This window comes from Somniosus microcephalus, unplaced genomic scaffold, assembly GCF_052327205.1.
Source record: "Somniosus microcephalus isolate GS21.2 unplaced genomic scaffold, FLI_Smic_1.0 unresolved_chr3, whole genome shotgun sequence".
NCBI lineage: Eukaryota > Metazoa > Chordata > Chondrichthyes > Squaliformes > Somniosidae > Somniosus > Somniosus microcephalus.
In genome coordinates, this window is record NW_028225181.1 from 55,577,128 (window position 1) to 55,597,352 (window position 20,225).

Below are 20,225 nucleotides of genomic sequence, written 5' to 3' on the forward strand. Positions count from 1 at the left end.
AAACCCAATCTGCCCAGTCTCTCTTCATAGCTGAAGTGCTCCAGCCCTGGTAACATCCTGGTGAACCTCCTCTGCACCCTCTCTAACGCGTTCACATCCTTCCTGTAGTGTGGCGACCAGAACGGCACACAGTATTCCAGCTGTGGCCTAACCAGTGTTTTATACAGCTCCATCATAACCTCCTTGCTCTTATATTCAATGCCTCGACTAATGAAGGCAAGTATCCCATATGCCTTTTTTACCACCTTATCCACCTGTTCCGCCGCCTTCAGGGATCTGTGTACTTGCACACCCAGATCCCTCTGACCCTCCGTCTTGCCTAGGGTCTTTCCATTCATTGTGTATTCCCTTGCCTTGTTAGTCCCCCCCAAAGTGCATCACCTCGCACTTTTCCGGGTTAAATTCCATTTGCCACTGTTCCGCCCATCTGACCAACCCATCTATATCGTCCTGCAGACTGAGGCTACCCTCCTCGCTATTTACCACCCTACCAATTTTTGTATCATCCACGAACTTACTGATCATACCTTTTACATTCATATCCAAGTCATTAATATAGACCACAAACAGCAAGGGACCCAGCACCGATCCCTGTGGTACCCCACTGGCCACAGGCTTCCAGTCACAAAAACAACCTTCGACCATCACCCTCTGCCTTCTGCCACTAAGCCAGTTTTGTATCCAATGTGCCAAGGCACCCTGGATTCCATGGGCTCTTACCTTCTTGACCAGTCTCCTGTGCGGGACTTTATCGAAGGCCTTACTGAAATCCATGTATACCACATCCACTGTGTTACCCTCATCCACACACCTAGTCACCCCCTCAAAAAATTCAATCAAATTAGTCAGACATGATCTTCCCTTGACAAAGCCATGTTGACTATCCCTGATTAATCCTTGCCTCTCCAAGTGGAGACAAATTTTGTCCCTCAGAATTTTTTCCAATAATTTTCCTACCACTGATGTTAGGCTCACTGGCCTGTAGTTCCCCGGTTTTTCCCTACTTCCCTTCTTGAATAATGGTACTACATTAGCGGTTCTCCAGTCCTCTGGCACATCCCCTGTGGCCAGAGAGGTCCTGAATATATGTGTTAGAGCCCCCGCAATCTCTTCCTTTGCCTCACACAGCAGCCTGGGATACATTTCATCCGGGCTTGGGGATTTATCCATTTTTAGGCCAGCTAAAACCGCCAATACCTCCTCCCTCTCGATGTTAATATGTTCGAGCATATCACAGTCCCCCCGCCCTATTTCTATGTCTACATCGTCCTTCTCCATAGTGAAAACAGATGGAAAAAATTCATTTAGAACCCCTCCTACATCTTCCGGCTCCACACACAGATTGCCACTTTTGTCCCTAATGGGCCCTATTTTTTCCCTAGTTATCCTCTTACCCTTAATATACTTATAAAACATCTTAGGATTTTCCTTTATTTTGCTCGCCAGTGTTATTTCATGGCCCCTCCTTGATCTCCTAATTTCTTTTTTAAGTATCCCCCTGCACTTTTTGTACTCCTCTAGGGCTTCCTCCGTCTTTAGCCTTTTGTATCTGCCAAAAGCCCTCCTTTTTTTCCTAATCCATTCTCGTATATCCCCTGACATCCAAGGTTCCCTGTGGTTTTTGGAACCACCCTTGACCTTTACGGGAACATGTTGCCATTGTATGATCTCAATCTCCCTTCTGAAAGCCTCCCATTGCTCCGATGCGGATTTTCCTACAAGTAGCTGATCCCAGTCCATTTTGGCCAGATCCTGCCTTATCCTATTAAAATCGGCCTTCCCCCAATTTAGAACCTTTATTTCCGGCCCATCCCTGTCCTTTTCCATGACCACCTTAAATCTCACCATATTATGGTCACTGTCACCAAAGTGCTCACCTACTAGCACTTTTTCCACTTGGCCGGCCACATTCCCTAGAATTAGGTCCAGTACCGCCCCCTGTCTTGTAGGACTTTCTACATGCTGGCTCAAAAAGCTCTCCTGGATGCACTTTAAGAATTCTACACCCTCTGAGCCTTTCACACTCTGACTATCCCAGTTAATATTGGGGAAGTTCAAATCCCCCATTATTATTACCCTATTATTTGCACATTTCTCTGAGATTTGCCTACATATCTGTTCCTCTATCTCCCCCTGACTGTTTGGAGGCCTATAGTGCACTCCCAGCAAAGTGCTTGCACCCTTTTTGTTTTTAAGCTCCACCCATATGGCCTCATTAGAGGAACCTGCTAATATATCATTCCTCCTTACTGCAGTAATTGACTCCTTAATTAATATTGCGACACCCCCTCCTCTTATACCTCCCCCTCTGTCTCGCCTGAAGATTCTGTACCCCGGAATATTGAGCTGCCAGTCTTGCCCCTCCCTCAACCATGTCTCCGTGATAGCAACAATATCATACTCCCATGTGTTTATCAACACCTTCAGTTCATCCACCTTATTTGCAAGACTCCTTGCATTAAAATAGATGCCATCCAGCCTTGTCCTTATATGTTTGCCCTGTCTACCAAGCTGACTTGTTTTTTTCTCTATAATTGGCAGCACATCACCCCCTATTTCAGCTCCCCTCTGTATCCCATCCCCCTGCCAAGTTAGTTTAAACCCCCCCCAACCGTGCTAGCAAACCTCCCCGCAAGGATATTTGTCCCGCTCTGGTTCAGGTGCAACCCGTCCGACTTGTACAAGTCCCACCTTTCCCAGAAGCAGGCCCAGTGATCCAGGAAAGTAAAACCCTCCCCCCTACACCAACTCTTTAGCCACGCATTCATCTGCTCTATCCTCCCATTCCTATACTCACTAGCACGTGGCACTGGGAGTATGGGGGCTGAGGAGTGTAGAGGGAGCTTTACTCTGTATCTAACCCGTGCTGTACCTGCCCTGGGAGTGTTTGATGGGACAGTGTAGAGGGAGCTTTACTCTGCATCTAACCCGTGCTGTACCTGCCCTGGGAGTGTTTGATGGGACAGTGTAGAGGGAGCTTTACTCTGTATCTAACCTGTGCTGTACCTGCCCTGGGAGTGTTTGATGGGACAGCGCAGAGGGAGCTTTACTCTGTATCTAACCTGTGCTGTACCTGCCCTGGGAGTGTTTGATTGGACAGTGTAGAGGGAGCTTTACACTGTATCTATCCCGTGCTGTACCTGCCCTGGGAGTGTTTGATGGGACAATGTAGAGGGAGCTTTACTCTGTATCTAACCCGTGATGTACCTGCCCTGGGAGTGTTTGCTGGGACAGTGTAGAGGGAGCTTTACTGTTTATCTAACCCGTGCTGTATCTGCCCTGAGAGTGTTTGCTGGGACAGTGTAGAGGGAGCTTTACTCTGTATCTAACCCGTGCTGTACCTGCCCTGGGAGTGTTTGCTGGGACAGTGTAGAGGGAGCTTTACTCTGTATCTAACCCATGCTGTATCTGCCCTGGGAGTGTTTGCTGGGACAGTGTAGAGGGAGCTTTACTCTGTATCTAACCCGAGCTGTATCTGCCCTGGGAGTGTTTGATGGGACAGTGCAGAGGGAGCTTTACTCTGTATCTAACCCATGCTGTATCTGCCCTGGGAGTGTTTGATGGGACAGTGTAGAAGGAGCTTTACTCTGTATCTAACCCGAGCTGTACCTGCCCTGGGAGTGTTTGCTGGGACAGTGTAGAGGGAGCTTTACTCTGTATCTAACCCCGTGCTGTACCTGCCCTGGGAGTGTTTGATGGGACAGTGTAGAGGGAGCTTTACTCTGTATCTAACCCGTGCTGTACCTGCCCTGGGAGTGTTTGATGGGACAGTGTAGAGGGAGCTTTACTCTGTATCTAACCCATGCTGTAGCTGCCCTGGGAGTGTTTGCTGGGACAGTGTAGAGGGAGCTTTACTCTGTATCTAACCTGTGCTGTACCTGCCCTGGGAGTGTTTGATGGGACAGTGCAGAGGGAGATTTACTCTGTATCTAACCCCGTGCTGTACCTGCCCTGGGAGTGTTTGATGGGACAGTGTAGAAGGAGCTTTACTCTGTATCTAACCCATGCTGTATCTGCCCTGGGAGTGTTTGATGGGACAGTGTAGAGGGAGTTTTACTCTGTATCTAACCCGTGCTGTACCTGCCCTGGGTGTGTTTGATGGGACAGTGTAGAGGGAGCTTTACTCTGTATCTAACCCGTGCTGTACCTGCCCTGGGAGTGTTTGATGGGACAGTGTAGAAGGAGCTTTACTCTGTATCTAACCCGTGCTGTATCTGCCCTGGGAGTGTTTGATGGGACAGTGTAGAGGGAGCTTTACTCTGTATCTAACCCGTGCTGTATCTGCCCTGGGAGTGTTTGATGGGACAGTGTAGAGGGAGCTTTACTCTGTATCTAACCCGTGCTGTACCTGCCCTGGGAGTGTTTGATGGGACAGTGTAGAAGGAGCTTTACTGTGTATCTAACCCGTGCTGTACCTGCCCTGGGAGTGTTTGATGGGACAGTGTAGAGGGGGCTTTAGTCTGTATCTAACCCGTGCTGTACCTGCCCTGGGAGTGTTTGATGGGACAGTGTAGAGGGAGCTTCACTCTGTATCTAACCCGTGCTGTACCTGCCCTGGGAGTGTTTGATGGGACAGTGTAGAGGGAGCTTTACTCTGTTTCTAACCCGAGCTGTACCTGCCCTGGGAGTGTTTGATGGGACAGTGTAGAGGGAGCTTTACTCTGTATCTAACCCGTGCTGTACCTGCCCTGGGGGTGTTTGATGGGACAGTGTAGAGGGAGCTTTACTCTGTATCTAACCCGTGCTGTACCTGCCCTGGGAGTGTTTGCTGGGACAGTGTAGAAGGAGCTTTACTCTGTATCTAACCCGAGCTGTATCTGCCCTGGGAGTGTTTGATGGGACAGTGTAGAGGGAGCTTTACTCTGTATCTAACCCGTGCTGTACCTGCCCTGGGAGTGTTTGATGGGACAGTGTAGAGGGAGCTTTACTCTGTATCTAACCCCATGCTGTATCTGCCCTGGGAGTGTTTGATGGGACAGTGTAGAGGGAGCTTTACTCAGTATCTAACCCAAGCTGTACCTGCCCTGGGAGTGTTTGCTGGGACAGTGTAGAGGGAGCTTCACTCTGTATCTAACCCGAGCTGTATCTGCCCTGGGAGTGTTTGATGGGACAGTGTAGAAGGAGCTTCACTCTGTATCTAACCCGTGCTGTATCTGCCCTGGGAGTGTTTGCTGGGACAGTGTAGAGGGAGCTTTACTCTGTATCTAACCCGTGCTGTACCTGCCCTGGGGGTGTTTGATGGGACAGTGTAGAGGGAGCTTTACTCTGTATCTAACCCGTGCTGTATCTGCCCTGGGAGTGTTTGCTGGGACAGTGTAGAGGGAGCTTTACTCTGTATCTAACCCGTGCTGTACCTGCCCTGGGAGTGTTTGATGGGACAGTGTAGAGGGAGCTTTACTCAGTATCTAACCCATTCTGTACCTGCCCTGGGAGTGTTTGCTGGGACAGTGTAGAGGGAGCTTTACTCTGTGTCTAACCCGAGCTGTACCTGCCCTGGGAGTGTTTGCTGGGACAGTGTAGAGGGAGCTATACTCTCTATCTAACCCGAGCTGTACCTGCCCTGGGAGTGTTTGCTGGGACAGTGTAGAGGGAGCTTTACTCTGTATCTAACCCGTGCTGTACCTGCCCTGGGAGTGTTTGCTGGGACAGTGTAGAGGGAGCTTTACTCTCTATCTAACCCGAGCTGTACCTGCCCTGGGAGTGTTTGCTGGGACAGTGTAGAGGGAGCTTTACTCTGTATCTAACCCGTGCTGTACCTGCCCTGGGAGTGTTTGCTGGGACAGTGTAGAAGGAGCTTTACTCTGTATCTAACCTGTGCTGTACCTGCCCTGGGAGTGTTTGATGGGACAGTGTAGAGGGAGCTTTACTCTGTATCTAACCCGAGCTGTACCTGCCCTGGGAGTGTTTGCTGGGACAGTGTAGAGGGAGCTTCACTCTGTGTCTAACCCGTGCTGTATCTGCCCTGGGAGTGTTTGCTGGGACAGTGTAGAGGGAGCTTCACTCTGTGTCTAACCTGTGCTGTACCTGCCCTGGGAGTGTTTGATGGGACAGTGTAGAGGGAGCTTTACTCTGTATCTAACCCCGTGCTGTACCTGCCCTGGGAGTGTTTGATGGGACAGTGTAGAGGGAGCTTTACTCTCTATCTAACCCGTGCTGTACCTGCCCTGGGAGTGTTTGATGGGACAGTGTAGAAGGAGCTTTACTCTGTATCGAACCCGTGCTGTATCTGCCCTGGGAGTGTTTGATGGGACAGTGTAGAGGGAGCATTACTCTGTATCTAACCCGTGCTGTACCTGCCCTGGGAGTGTTTGATGGGACAGTGTAGAGGGAGCTTTACTCTGTATCTAACCCGTGCTGTACCTGCCCTGGGAGTGTTTGATGGGACAGTGTAGAAGGAGCTTTACTGTGTATCTAACCCGTGCTGTACCTGCCCTGGGAGTGTTTGATGGGACAGTGTAGAGGGGGCTTTACTCTGTATCTAACCCGTGCTGTACCTGCCCTGGGAGTGTTTGATGGGACAGTGTAGAGGGAGCTTTACTCTGTATCTAATCCGTGCTGTACCTGCCCTGGGAGTGTTTGATGGGACAGTGTAGAGGGAGCTTTACTCTGTATCTAACCCGTGCTGTACCTGCCCTGGGAGTGTTTGATGGGACAGTGTAGAGGGAGCTTTACTCTGTATCTAACCCGTGCTGTACCTGCCCTGGGAGTGTTTGCTGGGACAGTGTAGAAGGAGCTTTACTCTGTATCTAACCCATGCTGTATCTGCCCTGGGAGTGTTTGCTGGGACAGTGTAGAAGGAGCTTTACTCTGTATCTAACCCGTGCTGTACCTGCCCTGGGAGTGTTTGCTGGGACAGTGTAGAGGGAGCTTTACTCTGTATCTAACCCGAGCTGTACCTGCCCTGGGAGTGTTTGATGGGACAGTGTAGAGGGAGCTTTACTCTGTATCTAACCCGAGCTGTACCTGCCCTGGGAGTGTTTGATGGGACAGTGTAGAGGGAGCTTTACTCTGTATCTAACCCGTGCTGTACCTGCCCTGGGAGTGTTTGATGGGACAGTGTAGAGGGAGCTTTACTCTGTTTCTAACCCGAGCTGTACCTGCCCTGGGAGTGTTTGATGGGACAGTGTAGAGGGAGCTTTACTCTGTATCTAACCCGTGCTGTACCTGCCCTGGGGGTGTTTGATGGGACAGTGTAGAGGGAGCTTTACTCTGTATCTAACCCGTGCTGTACCTGCCCTGGGAGTGTTTGCTGGGACAGTGTAGAAGGAGCTTTACTCTGTATCTAACCCGAGCTGTATCTGCCCTGGGAGTGTTTGATGGGACAGTGTAGAGGGAGCTTTACTCTGTATCTAACCCGTGCTGTACCTGCCCTGGGAGTGTTTGATGGGACAGTGTAGAGGGAGCTTTACTCTGTATCTAACCCGAGCTGTACCTGCCCTGGGAGTGTTTGATGGGACAGTGTAGAGGGAGCTTTGCTCTGTATCTGACCCGTGCTGTACCTGCCCTGGGAGTGTTTGATGGGACAGTGTAGAGGGAGCTTCACTCTGTATCTAACCCGTGCTGTACCTGCCCTGGGAGTGTTTGATGGGACAGTGTAGAGGGAGCTTTACTCTGTATCTAACCCGAGCTGTACCTGCCCTGGGATTGTTTGATGGGACAGTGTAGAGGGAGCTTTACTCTGTATCTAACCCCATGCTGTATCTGCCCTGGGAGTGTTTGATGGGACAGTGTAGAGGGAGCTTTACTCAGTATCTAACCCGAGCTGTACCTGCCCTGGGAGTGTTTGCTGGGACAGTGTAGAGGGAGCTTCACTCTGTATCTAACCCGAGCTGTATCTGCCCTGGGAGTGTTTGATGGGACAGTGTCGAAGGAGCTTCACTCTGTATCTAACCCGTGCTGTATCTGCCCTGGGAGTGTTTGCTGGGACAGTGTAGAGGGAGCTTTACTCTGTATCTAACCCGTGCTGTACCTGCCCTGGGGGTGTTTGATGGGACAGTGTAGAGGGAGCTTTACTCTGTATCTAACCCGTGCTGTATCTGCCCTGGGAGTGTTTGCTGGGACAGTGTAGAGGGAGCTTTACTCTGTATCTAACCCGTGCTGTACCTGCCCTGGGAGTGTTTGATGGGACAGTGTAGAGGGAGCTTTACTCAGTTTCTAACCCATGCTGTACCTGCCCTGGGAGTGTTTGCTGGGACAGTGTAGAGGGAGCTTTACTCTGTGTCTAACCCGAGCTGTACCTGCCCTGGGAGTGTTTGCTGGGACAGTGTAGAGGGAGCTTTACTCTCTATCTAACCCGAGCTGTACCTGCCCTGGGAGTGTTTGCTGGGACAGTGTAGAGGGAGCTTTACTCTGTATCTAACCCGTGCTGTACCTGCCCTGGGAGTGTTTGCTGGGACAGTGTAGAGGGAGCTTTACTCTCTATCTAACCCGAGCTGTACCTGCCCTGGGAGTGTTTGCTGGGACAGTGTAGAGGGAGCTTTACTCTGTATCTAACCCGTGCTGTACCTGCCCTGGGAGTGTTTGCTGGGACAGTGTAGAAGGAGCTTTACTCTGTATCTAACCCGTGCTGTACCTGCCCTGGGAGTGTTTGATGGGACAGTGTAGAGGGAGCATTACTCTCTATCTAACCCGAGCTGTACCTGCCCTGGGAGTGTTTGCTGGGACAGTGTAGAGGGAGCTTTACTCTCTATCTAACCCGAGCTGTACCTGCCCTGGGAGTGTTTGCTGGGACAGTGTAGAGGGAGCTTTACTCTGTATCTAACCCGAGCTGTATCTGCCCTGGGAGTGTTTGCTGGGACAGTGTAGAGGGAGCTTTACTCTGTGGGACCGCATGACGGCCCTTGAGCTGCAGATGGACTCACTTTGGAGCATCCACGATTCTGAGAGGGGTGTGGATAGCACATTTAGTGAGTTGGTCACACCGCAGGTTAAGGCCAGCGTAGACAGTACATGGGTGACCAAAAGGCAGAGCAAGGGCAGGAAGGTAGTGCAGAAATCCCCTGGGGTTGTCTCCCTTAGCAACAGGTTCACCGCCTTAGGTACTGTTGTCGGGGGGGGTGACACATCGGGGGAAGGCACCAGCAGCCAGGCTCATGGCACCATGACTGGCTCTGTTGCAAAGAAGGGAGGGAAAAAGAGTGGCAGGGCTATAGTAATAGGGGATTCGATTGTAAGGGGAATAGATAGGGGTTTCTGTGGTCGCGACCGAGACTCCAGGATGGTATGTTGCCTCCCTGGTGCAAGGGTCAAGGATGTCTCGGCGCGGGTGCAGAACATTCTGGAGGGGGAGGGGGAACAGCCAGTTGTCGTGATACATGTTGGTACCAACGACGTAGCTAAAAAAAGGGAAGAGGTCCTACAAGTAGAATTTCGGGAGTTAGGAGCCAAGCTAAAAAGTAGGACCTCGAAGGTAGTAATCTCTGGATTACTACCAGTGCCACGTGCTAGTAAGAGTACAGAGAACAGGATAGTTAGGCTAAATACGTGGCTTGAGCAGTGGTGTAAGAGGGAGGGTTTTAAATTTTTGAGGCATTGGAACCAGTTTTGTGGTAGGTGTGACCTATACAAAAGGGACGGTCTACACCTGTGCAGAGATGGAACTGATGTTCTCGGGGTAATTTTTGATAAAGCAGTTCGGGAGCATTTAAACTAGTATGGCAGGGGGCTAGAAACCTATGTAGTGAAATAGAGGAAAGTGAAAGGCAGACAGAAATAAATGATAAAAGGGTGAGGAACAAAAAACAAAGGGCCAAACTAATTCATAAAAAATGTGAGCATAAAAAAAGCCTGAGGGTTTTATACCTTAATGCGAGAAGCATCAGGAACAAGGTAGATGAATTAGCTGTGGAAATAGAGATTAATAATTATGACCTAATTGGGATTACGGAAACATGGTTGCAGGGTGAGCAGGGCTGGGAGCTTAACATACAGGGGTATTCAGTATTTAGGAAGGATCGACAAAAAAGAAAGGGAGGAGGGGTAGCATTGCTAGTAAAAGAGGGGATAAATGCAATTGAAAGGAAGGATATTAACTCAGTTAATACAGAATCTATATGGGTGGAGCTAAGAAATAGCGAGGGGCGAAAAACATTAATAGGAGTGGTATATAGGCCTCCAAATAGTAAAATAGAGGTTAGGGAGGGCATCACGAGGGAAATTAGAGAAGCGTGCAATAAGAGCACAGCTGTCATCATAGGTGACTTTAACTTACATATAGATTGGACTAGCCTAATCAGTAAAAATAATGAGGAGGAGGAATTCCTTGAGTGTTTGAGGGATGGTTATCTGGATCAATATGTCGAGGAACCAACTCGGGAACAGGCTATATTGGACTGGGTACTGTGCAATGAGAAGGGACTAATCAGTAATCTTGTTGTACGGGGACCCTTGGGTCAGAGCGATCATAACATGATCGATTTCTCACTCGAAATGGAGAGCGAAGAAATTGACTCAGAGACTAAGGTCCTGAATTTAAACAAGGGGAATTATGATGCCATGAGACGGGAACTGAGTAGGTCTGATTGGACAACGTTCCTGGGAGGACTGGAGGTAGATAAACAATGGCAAACATTTAAAGATAGAATGACAAAATTGCAAAAATTGTTTATACCAATCTGGCATAAAAGGAAATCTAAAAAGGTGACTCAACCGTGGATAACAGGGGAAATTAGAGACAGCATAAAATCCAAAGATAGGGCGTATAAAATAGCCAAAAAAAGCGCCAGAGCGGAAGATTGGGAACAGTTTAAGATAGAGCAAAGGAGGGCAAAGGGCATAATCAAGAGGGGCAAAATAGCTTACGAAAACAAGCTGGCGGAAAATATAAAAACTAACTCCAAAAGCTTTTATAAGTATATCAAAAGGAAAAGACTGGTGAAAACCAAAGTTGGTCCATTGCAGTCAGATACGGGGGAATATATAATGGGAAATAAGGAAATGGCAGATCAACTAAATGCATACTTTGGGTCAGTCTTTACGAAGGAAGACACAAAAAACCTCCCTGGGATATCGGGAAAAATAGGGACATTGGCAAAGGAGGAACTGACGCAAATCAATATCTCTAAGGATATGGTGTTAAGGAAGCTAAGGGGATTGAAGGTGGACAAATCCCCAGGGCCTGATAACATGCATCCTAGGGTACTGAAGGAGGTGGCCCTAGAGATAGCGGATGCACTAAGGATGATTTTTCAGAATTCATTAGACTCGGGAACAGTGCCGATGGATTGGAGGGTAGCTAACGTTACCCCACTATTCAAAAAGGGGGGTAGGGAAAAAGCAGGTAATTACAGACCTGTAAGCCTTACATCAGTTGTGGGCAAAATGCTGGAGTCCATCATTAAGGATGAAATAGCGGAGCACTTAGCAAATGGGGACAGGATAGGACAGAGTCAACATGGATTTACAAAGGGTAAATCGTGCTTGACTAATCTATTGGAATTTTTTGAGGGAGTAACTGGTAGAATAGATGGGGGAGAGCCAGTAGATGTGGTGTACCTGGACTTCCAAAAGGCCTTCGATAAGGTCCCACATAAAAGATTAGCATGGAAAATTGAGGCTCATGGGATAAAGGGGAAAGTTTTGGCGTGGATAGGGAACTGGCTGTCAGATAGAAAACAGAGAGTTGGAATAAACGGCTCATTTTCTGAATGGCAGGCAGTAACAAGTGGGGTACCACAGGGATCTGTCCTGGGCCCCCAGCTGTTCACAATTTACATTAATGACCTGGATCAGGGAGTCGGATGCAGCATTTCCAAATTTGCAGACGACACTAAACTAGGAGGGGGGGTGGGCTCAGAGGAAGAGACCAGGAAGCTCCAGAGCGATTTGGACAGACTGGGCGATTGGGCGGATAAATGGCAGATGCACTATAATGTGGACAAGTGCGAAGTTATCCACCTTGGGTGCAGGAACGGGAGGGCAAATTATTATTTAAATGGCAATAGATTGGGAGAGGGGGAAGTACAGAGAGACCTGGGTGTTCTTGTACACCAGTCACTGAAGGCGAGCATGCAGGTGCAACAGGCGGTCAAGAAGGCAAACGGTATGCTGGCCTTCATAGCAAAAGGGTTAGAATACAGGAACAGGGATACCTTGCTGCAGCTGTACAGGGCACTGGTGAGACCACACCTCGAGTACTGTGTACAGTTTTGGTCGCCTCATCTGAGGAAGGATGTTCTTGCCATGGAGGGGGTGCAGCGGCGATTCACCAGGCTGATACCAGGAATGGCGGGAATGACCTATGAGGAGAGACTATGTAGTTTAGGGATGTACACACTGGAGTTTAGAAGATTGAGAGGGGACCTCATAGAAGTGTATAAAATTCTGACAGGTCTAGACAGACTGGATGCAGAAGGAATGTTTCCCTTGGCGGGTGAGAACAGAACTAGAGGACATAATTTAAGGATAAGGGCTAAACCATTTAGGACAGAGATGAGGGGGAATTTCTTCACTCAGAGAGTGGTGAACCTGTGGAACTCATTGCCACAGAGGGCAGTGTACGCCAGCTCATTAAATATATTTAAGAGGGAATTAGATATATTTCTACGGGCAAAAGGGGTTAAGGGTTACGGAGAGAAGGCGGGGACGGGATACTGAATTAAAGGATCAGCCATGATCTCATCGAATGGCGGAGCAGGCACGAAGGGCCGAATGGCCTACTCCTGCTCCTATCTTCTATGTATCTATGTATCTATGTATCTAACCCGTGCTGTACCTGCCCTGGGAGTGTTTGCTGGGACAGTGTAGAGGGAGCTTTACTCTGTATCTAACCCGTGCTGTACCTGCCCTGGGGGTGTTTGATGGGACAGTGTAGAGGGAGCTTCACTCTGTATCTAACCCGTGCTGTATCTGCCCTGGGAGTGTTTGATGGGACAGTGTAGAGGGAGCTTTACTCTGTATCTAACCCGAGCTGCACCTGCCCTGGGAGTGTTTGCTGGGACAGTGTAGAGGGAGCTTCACTCTGTGTCTAACCCGTGCTGTATCTGCCCTGGGAGTGTTTGCTGGGACAGTGTCGAGGGAGCTTCACTCTGTGTCTAACCTGTGCTGTACCTGCCCTGGGAGTGTTTGATGGGACAGTGTAGAGGGAGCTTTACTCTGTATCTAACCCCGTGCTGTACCTGCCCTGGGAGTGTTTGATGGGACAGTGTAGAGGGAGCTTTACTCTCTATCTAACCCGTGCTGTACCTGCCCTGGGAGTGTTTGATGGGACAGTGTAGAGGGAGCTTTACTCTCTATCTAACCCGTGCTGTACCTGCCCTGGGAGTGTTTGCTGGGACAGTGTAGAGGGAGCTTTACTCTCTATCTAACCCGTGCTGTATCTGCCCTGGGAGTGTTTGCTGGGACAGTGTAGAGGGAGCTTCACTCTGTGTCTAACCTGTGCTGTACCTGCCCTGGGAGTGTTTGATGGGACAGTGTAGAGGGAGCTTTACTCTGTATCTAACCCCGTGCTGTACCTGCCCTGGGAGTGTTTGATGGGACAGTGTAGAGGGAGCTTTACTCTGTATCTAACCCGTGCTGTACTTGCCCTGGGAGTGTTTGATGGGACAGTGTAGAGGGAGCTTCACTCTGTGTCTAACCCGTGCTGTACCTGCCCTGGGAGTGTTTGATGGGACAGTGTAGAGGGAGCTTTACTCTGTATCTAACCCGTGCTGTACCTGCCCTGGGAGTGTTTGATGGGGCAGTGTAGAGGGAGCTTTACTCTGTATCTAACCCGTGCTGTACCTGCCCTGGGAGTGTTTGATGGGACAGTGTAGAGGGAGCTTTACTCTGTATCTAACCCGTGCTGTACCTGCCCTGGGAGTGTTTGATGGGACAGTGTAGAGGGAGCTTTACTCTGTATCTAACCCGTGCTGTACCTGCCCTGGGAGTGTTTGATGGGGCAGTGTAGAGGGAGCTTTACTCTGTATCTAACCCGTGCTGTACCTGCCCTGGGAGTGTTTGATGGGACAGTGTAGAGGGAGCTTTACTCTGTATCTAACCCGAGCTGTATCTGCCCTGGGAGTGTTTGATGGGACAGTGTAGAGGGAGCTTTACTCTGTGTCTAACCCGTGCTGTATCTGCCCTGGGAGTGTTTGCTGGGACAGTGTAGAGGGAGCTTTACTCTCTATCTAACCCGTGCTGTCCCTGCCCTGGGAGTGTTTGCTGGGACAGTGTAGAGGGAGCTTTACTCTCTATCTAACCCGAGCTGTACCTGCCCTGGGAGTGTTTGCTGGGACAGTGTAGAGGGAGCTTCACTCTCTATCTAACCCGTGCTGTATCTGCCCTGGGAGTGTTTGCTGGGACAGTGTAGAGGGAGCTTTACTCTCTATCTAACCCGAGCTGTACCTGCCCTGGGAGTGTTTGCTGGGACAGTGTAGAGGGAGCTTTACTCTCTATCTAACCCGTGCTGTACCTGCCCTGGGAGTGTTTGCTGGGACAGTGTAGAGGGAGCTTTACTCTGTATCCAACCCGAGCTGTACCTGCCCTGGGAGTGTTTGATGGGACAGTGTAGAAGGAGCTTTACTCTCTATCTAACCCGAGCTGTACCTGCCCTGGGAGTGTTTGCTGGGACAGTGTAGAAGGAGCTTTACTCTGTGTCTAACCCGTGCTGTACCTGCCCTGGGAGTGTTTGCTGGGACAGTGTAGAGGGAGCTTTACTCTCTATCTAACCCGAGCTGTACCTGCCCTGGGAGTGTTTGCTGGGACAGTGTCGAGGGAGCTTTACTCTGTGTCTAACCCGCCCACCCCGCAGACGTTGAATGGACCTTAAAACGAATCTGGTTCTGGTTGCCTTACAGAGAACAGCAGTTGCCCGGCTCCCAGTCGCCTTGGTCCCATGTGTGATGTAAACTATGGAAAGGAGTGCGAGGATAATGACGATTGCGATCTTTGGTTGACTTGCTGTGATGCTGGCTGTGGGAAAAGATGTGTCCATCGAGCTTCCAGACACAGTAAGAAGGACTGTCTTTCCTGGGAATCAGCAAGAGCCTCTGGGGGAGTTACTGTGTTCAGTTCTGGGTACTGAACCTCAGGAAGGATATTTTATCCTTGGAATGGGAGCAGCACAGATTCACCAGAATGATACCCGGGGTGTGGTAATAGGGCTAAACGTGGAGGCTCCACCATTGATGGCCGTGCCTTCCGGTGTCTAGGGCCCTAAGCTCTGGAAATCCCTCCATGTTCAGCTGCATTCGCAGCTCCTCAGATAATGAAGCAGTCCATGCCCGCATGCAGCAAGACCTGGATGACATTCAGGCTTGGGCGGATAAGTGGCAAGTTACATTCGCCAACACAAGTGCCAGAGATAAGAACATAAGAACATAAGAAATAGGAGCAGGAGTAGGCCAATCGGCCCCTCGAGCCTGCTCCGCCATTCAATAAGATCATGGCTGATATGATCCTAACCGCCAATCCACCATCACAGAACCATCTCCTGAATCTAACAGAATTAGACACACGAAATAGGAGCAGGATCAGGCTACACGGCCCCTGGGCCCGCTCCGCTACCCACAGGGCCATGGCCGATCCGAACCTAGACTCATGTCCAAATTCCTGCCCGCTCCCCGTAACCCTTAATTCCCTTTGCTTCTAGGAAACTGTCTATTTCTGTTTTAAATTTATGTAATGATGTCGCTTCTACAGCTTTTTGGGGCAGCATATTCCATGGACCTACCACCCTCTGAGTGAAGTAGTTCCTCCTCATCTCAGTTTTGAAAGAGCAGCCCCTTATTCTAAGACTATGCCCCCTAGTTCTAGTTTCACCCATCATCGGGAACATCCTCCCCGCATCCACCCGATCCAACCCCTTCACAATCTTATATGTTTCAATAAGATCGCCTCTCATTCTTCTGAACTCCAATGAGTAGAGTCCCAATCTACTCAACCTCTCCTCATATGTCCATCCCCTCATCCCCGGGATTAACCGAGTGAACCTTCTTTGTACTGACTCGAGAGCAAATATGTCCTTTCTTAAGTATGGACACCAAAACTGTATGCAGTATTCCAGGTGCGGTCTCACCAATACCTTGTACAACTGAAGCAATACCTCCCTATTTTTATATTCTATCCCCCTAGCAATGAAAGCCAACATTCCATTGGCCTTCTTAATCACTTGCTGAACCTGCATACTAACCTTTTGAGTTTCGTGCACCAGGACCCCCAGATCCCTTTGTACTTCAGTACTTTCCAGTTTCTTGCCATTAAAATAATAACTTGCTCTACGATTTTTCCTGCCAAAGTGCATAACCTCACACTTTCCAGTATTGTATTCCATCTGCCAAATCTCTGCCCACTTACTTAGCCTGTCTATGTCCCCTTGCAGGTTTTTTATGTCCTCCTCACTCACTACTTTCCCTCCCATCTTAGTATCATCTGCAAACTTTGATATGTTACACTCGGTCCCCTCCTCCAAATCGTTAATATAGATTGTAAAGACAAGAGACAGTCTAGCCACCTCCCCTTGACATTCAACGTCATTACCATCGCCGAATCCCCCACCATCAACATCCTGGGGGGTCACCATTGACCAGAAACTTAACTCTACCAGCCACATAAATGCTGTGGCCACAAGAGCAGGTCAGAGGCTGGGTATTCTGTGGTGAGTGTCTCACCTCCTGACTCCCCAAAGCCTTTCCACCATCTACAAGGCACAAGTCAGCAGTGTGATGGAATACTCTCCACTTGCCTGGATGAGTGCAGCTCCAACAACACTCAAGAAACTCGACACCATCCAGGACAAAACAGCCCGCTTGATTGGCACCCCATCCACCACCTTAAACATTCACTCCCCCCACCACCGGCGCACCGTGGCTGCAGTGTGTACCGTCTACAAGATGCACTGCAGCAACTCCCCAAGGCTTCTTTGGCAGCACCTTCCAAACACGCGACCTCTTCCACCTAGAAGGACAAGGGCAGCAGGTGGATGGGAACACCACCACCTCCAAGTACTATGGGAGTACCTTCACCTCACAGACTGCAGCGGTTCAAGAAGGCAGCTCACCACCACCTTCTCAAGCGCGATTGTGGTAGGGACACTAAATGCTGGCCTTGCCAGCGACACACACGTCACAGGAGCGAATTTTTAAAAATCCTCTCCACCCCTATCACACTCATTAAAAATGTACATCTTTGACCATGATAGACGTCATCCCCTGGGTGTTGACAATTGATGGGGGAGGGGGCGGGGTGTGGGCGCCGGGGAGGTGGAATTGCAGAGGTGAATGTCCAGAGGGGAGCAGATTCAGTAGTGGGGGACGTTTAACTCCTACAGCAGCCCCGCATCCCCCCCATCCCTTGCCCGATTTCCCTCAATCCCTTCCATCCAGGAGTTACGCGAGACTCGGAGCTTCATGTCCATACTCCGCCCCTCTAGGTTTCTCAGAGTCCTTCGACACTCAGTCACTGATTTTAATACTCGTTGCGTTTATTTTTAAAAACAGAAATGAGAGACAGGAAATGTCCGGAACCTTCTACGACACAACACATCTGCGATAAGGCGCAGTCGGAGAAGTGCGAGACGGACGAGGATTGCGGAGGCTGGAAGCAGTGCTGTGAAGTCGGGGACTGTGGGAAACGATGTGTCTACACATACCACACAACCGGTGAGAACCACATGGGGAGAGTCCGCGAGAGAAGGGAGAGTCCGCGAGAGAAGGGAGAGTCCGCGAGAGAAGGGAGAGTCCGCGAGAGAAGGGAGAGTCCGCGAGAGAAGGGAGAGTCCGCGAGAGAAGGGAGAGCCCGCGAGAGAAGGGAGAGCCCGCGAGAGAAGGGAGGGCCCGCGGGAGAAGGGAGGGCCCGCGGGAGAAGGGAGGGCCCGCGGGAGAAGGGAGGGCCCGCGGGAGAAGGGAGGGCCCGCGGGAGAAGGGAGGGCCCGCGGGAGAAGGGAGGGCCCGCGGGAGAAGGGAGGGCCCGCGGGAGAAGGGAGGGCCCGCGGGAGAAGGGAGGGCCCGCGGGAGAAGGGAGGGCCCGCGGGAGAAGGGAGGGCCCGCGGGAGAAGGGAGGGCCCGCGGGAGAAGGGAGGGCCCGCGGGAGAAGGGCGGGCCCGCGGGAGAAGGGAGGGCCCGCGGGAGAAGAGGGGGCCCGCGAGAGGGGGAAGCGTCCGTGAGAGAGTGGAGAGTCCATGAGAGGGGTGTGATTGCATGGTAGTGGAGAGTGTACATGGGCTGTGGGAGGAGATTGAATGGGTGGGTAGAGTCCATGATAGGGGAGAGTGTACATGGGCTGCGGGAGGAGATTAAATGGGTGGATAGAGTCCATGATTGGGGAGAGTTCTTGGGCCAAATGCTCCTTGCATGCACACAACTCTAGGTGTTCCTCTGGTTGTTCTTTAACCCCTTCCTTCCCATTCCAGAAAGCTGTAAATCCGATGAGGACTGCCACCGCCCTCTGACCTGCTGCAGCGGAAGTTGCCAGATAAAATGCCACCAATCTTTGAGTGAAGACAGCGAGGGCATGAAGAGAGACAATGCAACGACCAGTGAGGAGGACGAGGAGGATGGAGAGGACGAGGAGGATGGAGAGGACGAGGAGGATGGAGAGGACGAGGAGGATGGAGAGGACGAGGAGGATGGAGAGGACGAGGAGGATGGAGAGGACGAGGAGGACGAAGAGAATGGAGAGGACGAGGAGGACGGAGAGGTGGAGAGGGTGAAGGGAGCCAACGCAAGGACCAGTGGAGAGCTTGAAGATGAGGAGGCGGAGGAGGAGGAAGAGGGGGAGGAGGATGACGAGGAAGAGGTCAAGGCGACAGAGATGGGAGGCTGCATCCAAGTGAACCGGGACAAGAGCACTGCCAAGGGGGACAAAGGAGCCTCGACTGGGTCAAAGGGTAAAACTAAGGGTAGCAGTGCCATGAGCCAAAAGGGGGCCGGTAAGGTCAAGGGTAAAGGTACCGGGAGTGGAAAGGTGGCCAGTAAGGTCAAGGGTAAAGGTACCGGGAGTGGAAAGGTGGCCAGTAAGGTCAAGGGTAAAGGTACCGGGAGTGGAAAGGGGGCCAGTAAGGTCAAGGGTAAAGGTACCGGGAGTGGAAAGGTGGCCAGTAAGGTCAAGGGTAAACGTACCGGGAGTGGAAAGGTGGCCAGTAAGGTCAAGGGTAAAGGTACCGGGAGTGGAAAGGTGGCCAGTAAGGTCAAGGGTAAACGTACCGGGAGTGGAAAGGTGGCCAGTAAGGTCAAGGGTAAACGTGCCTGGAGTAAAAAGTCGGCCAGTAAGGTCAAGGGTAAACGTGCCTGGAGTAAAAAGTCGGCCAGTAAGGTCAAGGGTAAACGTGCCTGGAGTAGAAAATGGGCCAGTAAGAATAAAGGTGTCCGGAGTAGAAAGGGGAAAGGAGCGTCTCAGCCCAAGGGGCGAGCCCAGAGCAAGAAGACTTGGGCAAAGGGTTCAGGGAGAGCTAATCGGCAGCAGAATAAGGGGGGCAACGCGAGAAGGAGTGGATAGACAAGTAGCCGCCTCGCCGCCGTGGCGTGCGCGCGCCAGACCGCTCCCGGCTGGGATCAGACTACAGACTCACTCTGAGCAATCTCTTCATCCTATTAGAAACACTGCTGGGGGAACCAATCCTGGAGGGGGGAGGGTATGGGCGGAGTCAGGACAGGGCAAACGTGTGACACCGGCGGGGGGGGAGGGTCCATGCCCCCACTCTCGATTTGCCCAGCACAATCCGGCAGCTGTGATTGTTGCTGCGACTTTCTCCCTTCTCTCTTTTCTGAAAATGGAATAAGATTATTTGAATAAACTGCTTGCATTGAGTTCCGTGTAGATTGTCTATTATTTCATGCAACAGCCCCTACTGAAGGGCCCGTCCGAAAGAAGGTCACCGCTGACCGCCGACCTTTAACCTCTGCCCTCCAACCTCTAATCTCCAATCTGCAGCTTCAGGGCAGAATTTCCCACCATTCCCCCCTCCCACCCCCCCGCCCAGGAACACAGACCACCCCCAATATACAGTGCAAGGCAACCCACACTGGCTCCCATTTCATATCTCCCATTAAAAGCCCCCACACTCCCTCCCCCCCCTTTAACATCGCCCCAATAAATGGCCCCATACTCCCTCCCCTCCCCTTTAATATCTCCCAATAAAAGCCCCCACACTCCCTCCCCTCCCATTTAACATCTCCCAATATAAGCCTGCACACTCCCTCCCCTTTAACATTACCCCAATTAATGCCCCTGATGTAAGAAAACTACTAGGCACTTGGTCTGAGCGTTAAACAAAGCTTTAATCAACTGTTTTACAACATGGAGGTCTAGTG

The 20,225-nt window shown here is 50.8% G+C and overlaps 1 protein-coding gene across 1 annotated transcript in view; it reads left to right on the forward strand.

Annotated features, from left to right (window-relative positions):
* Nucleotides 1–19,721, forward strand: part of LOC147091460 (uncharacterized) — a 130,099-nt gene extending 110,378 nt beyond the window's left edge. Inside the window, exons 28-30 of the mRNA XM_085976805.1 lie at nt 14,775–14,927; nt 17,415–17,576; nt 18,326–19,721. Coding sequence (XP_085832931.1) covers nt 14,775–14,927; nt 17,415–17,576; nt 18,326–19,410 — 1,400 coding nt within the window. The 3' untranslated portion in view covers nt 19,411–19,721. The remainder of the gene's footprint in view (nt 1–14,774; nt 14,928–17,414; nt 17,577–18,325) is intronic.
* Nucleotides 19,722–20,225: the final 504 nt, after the last annotated feature.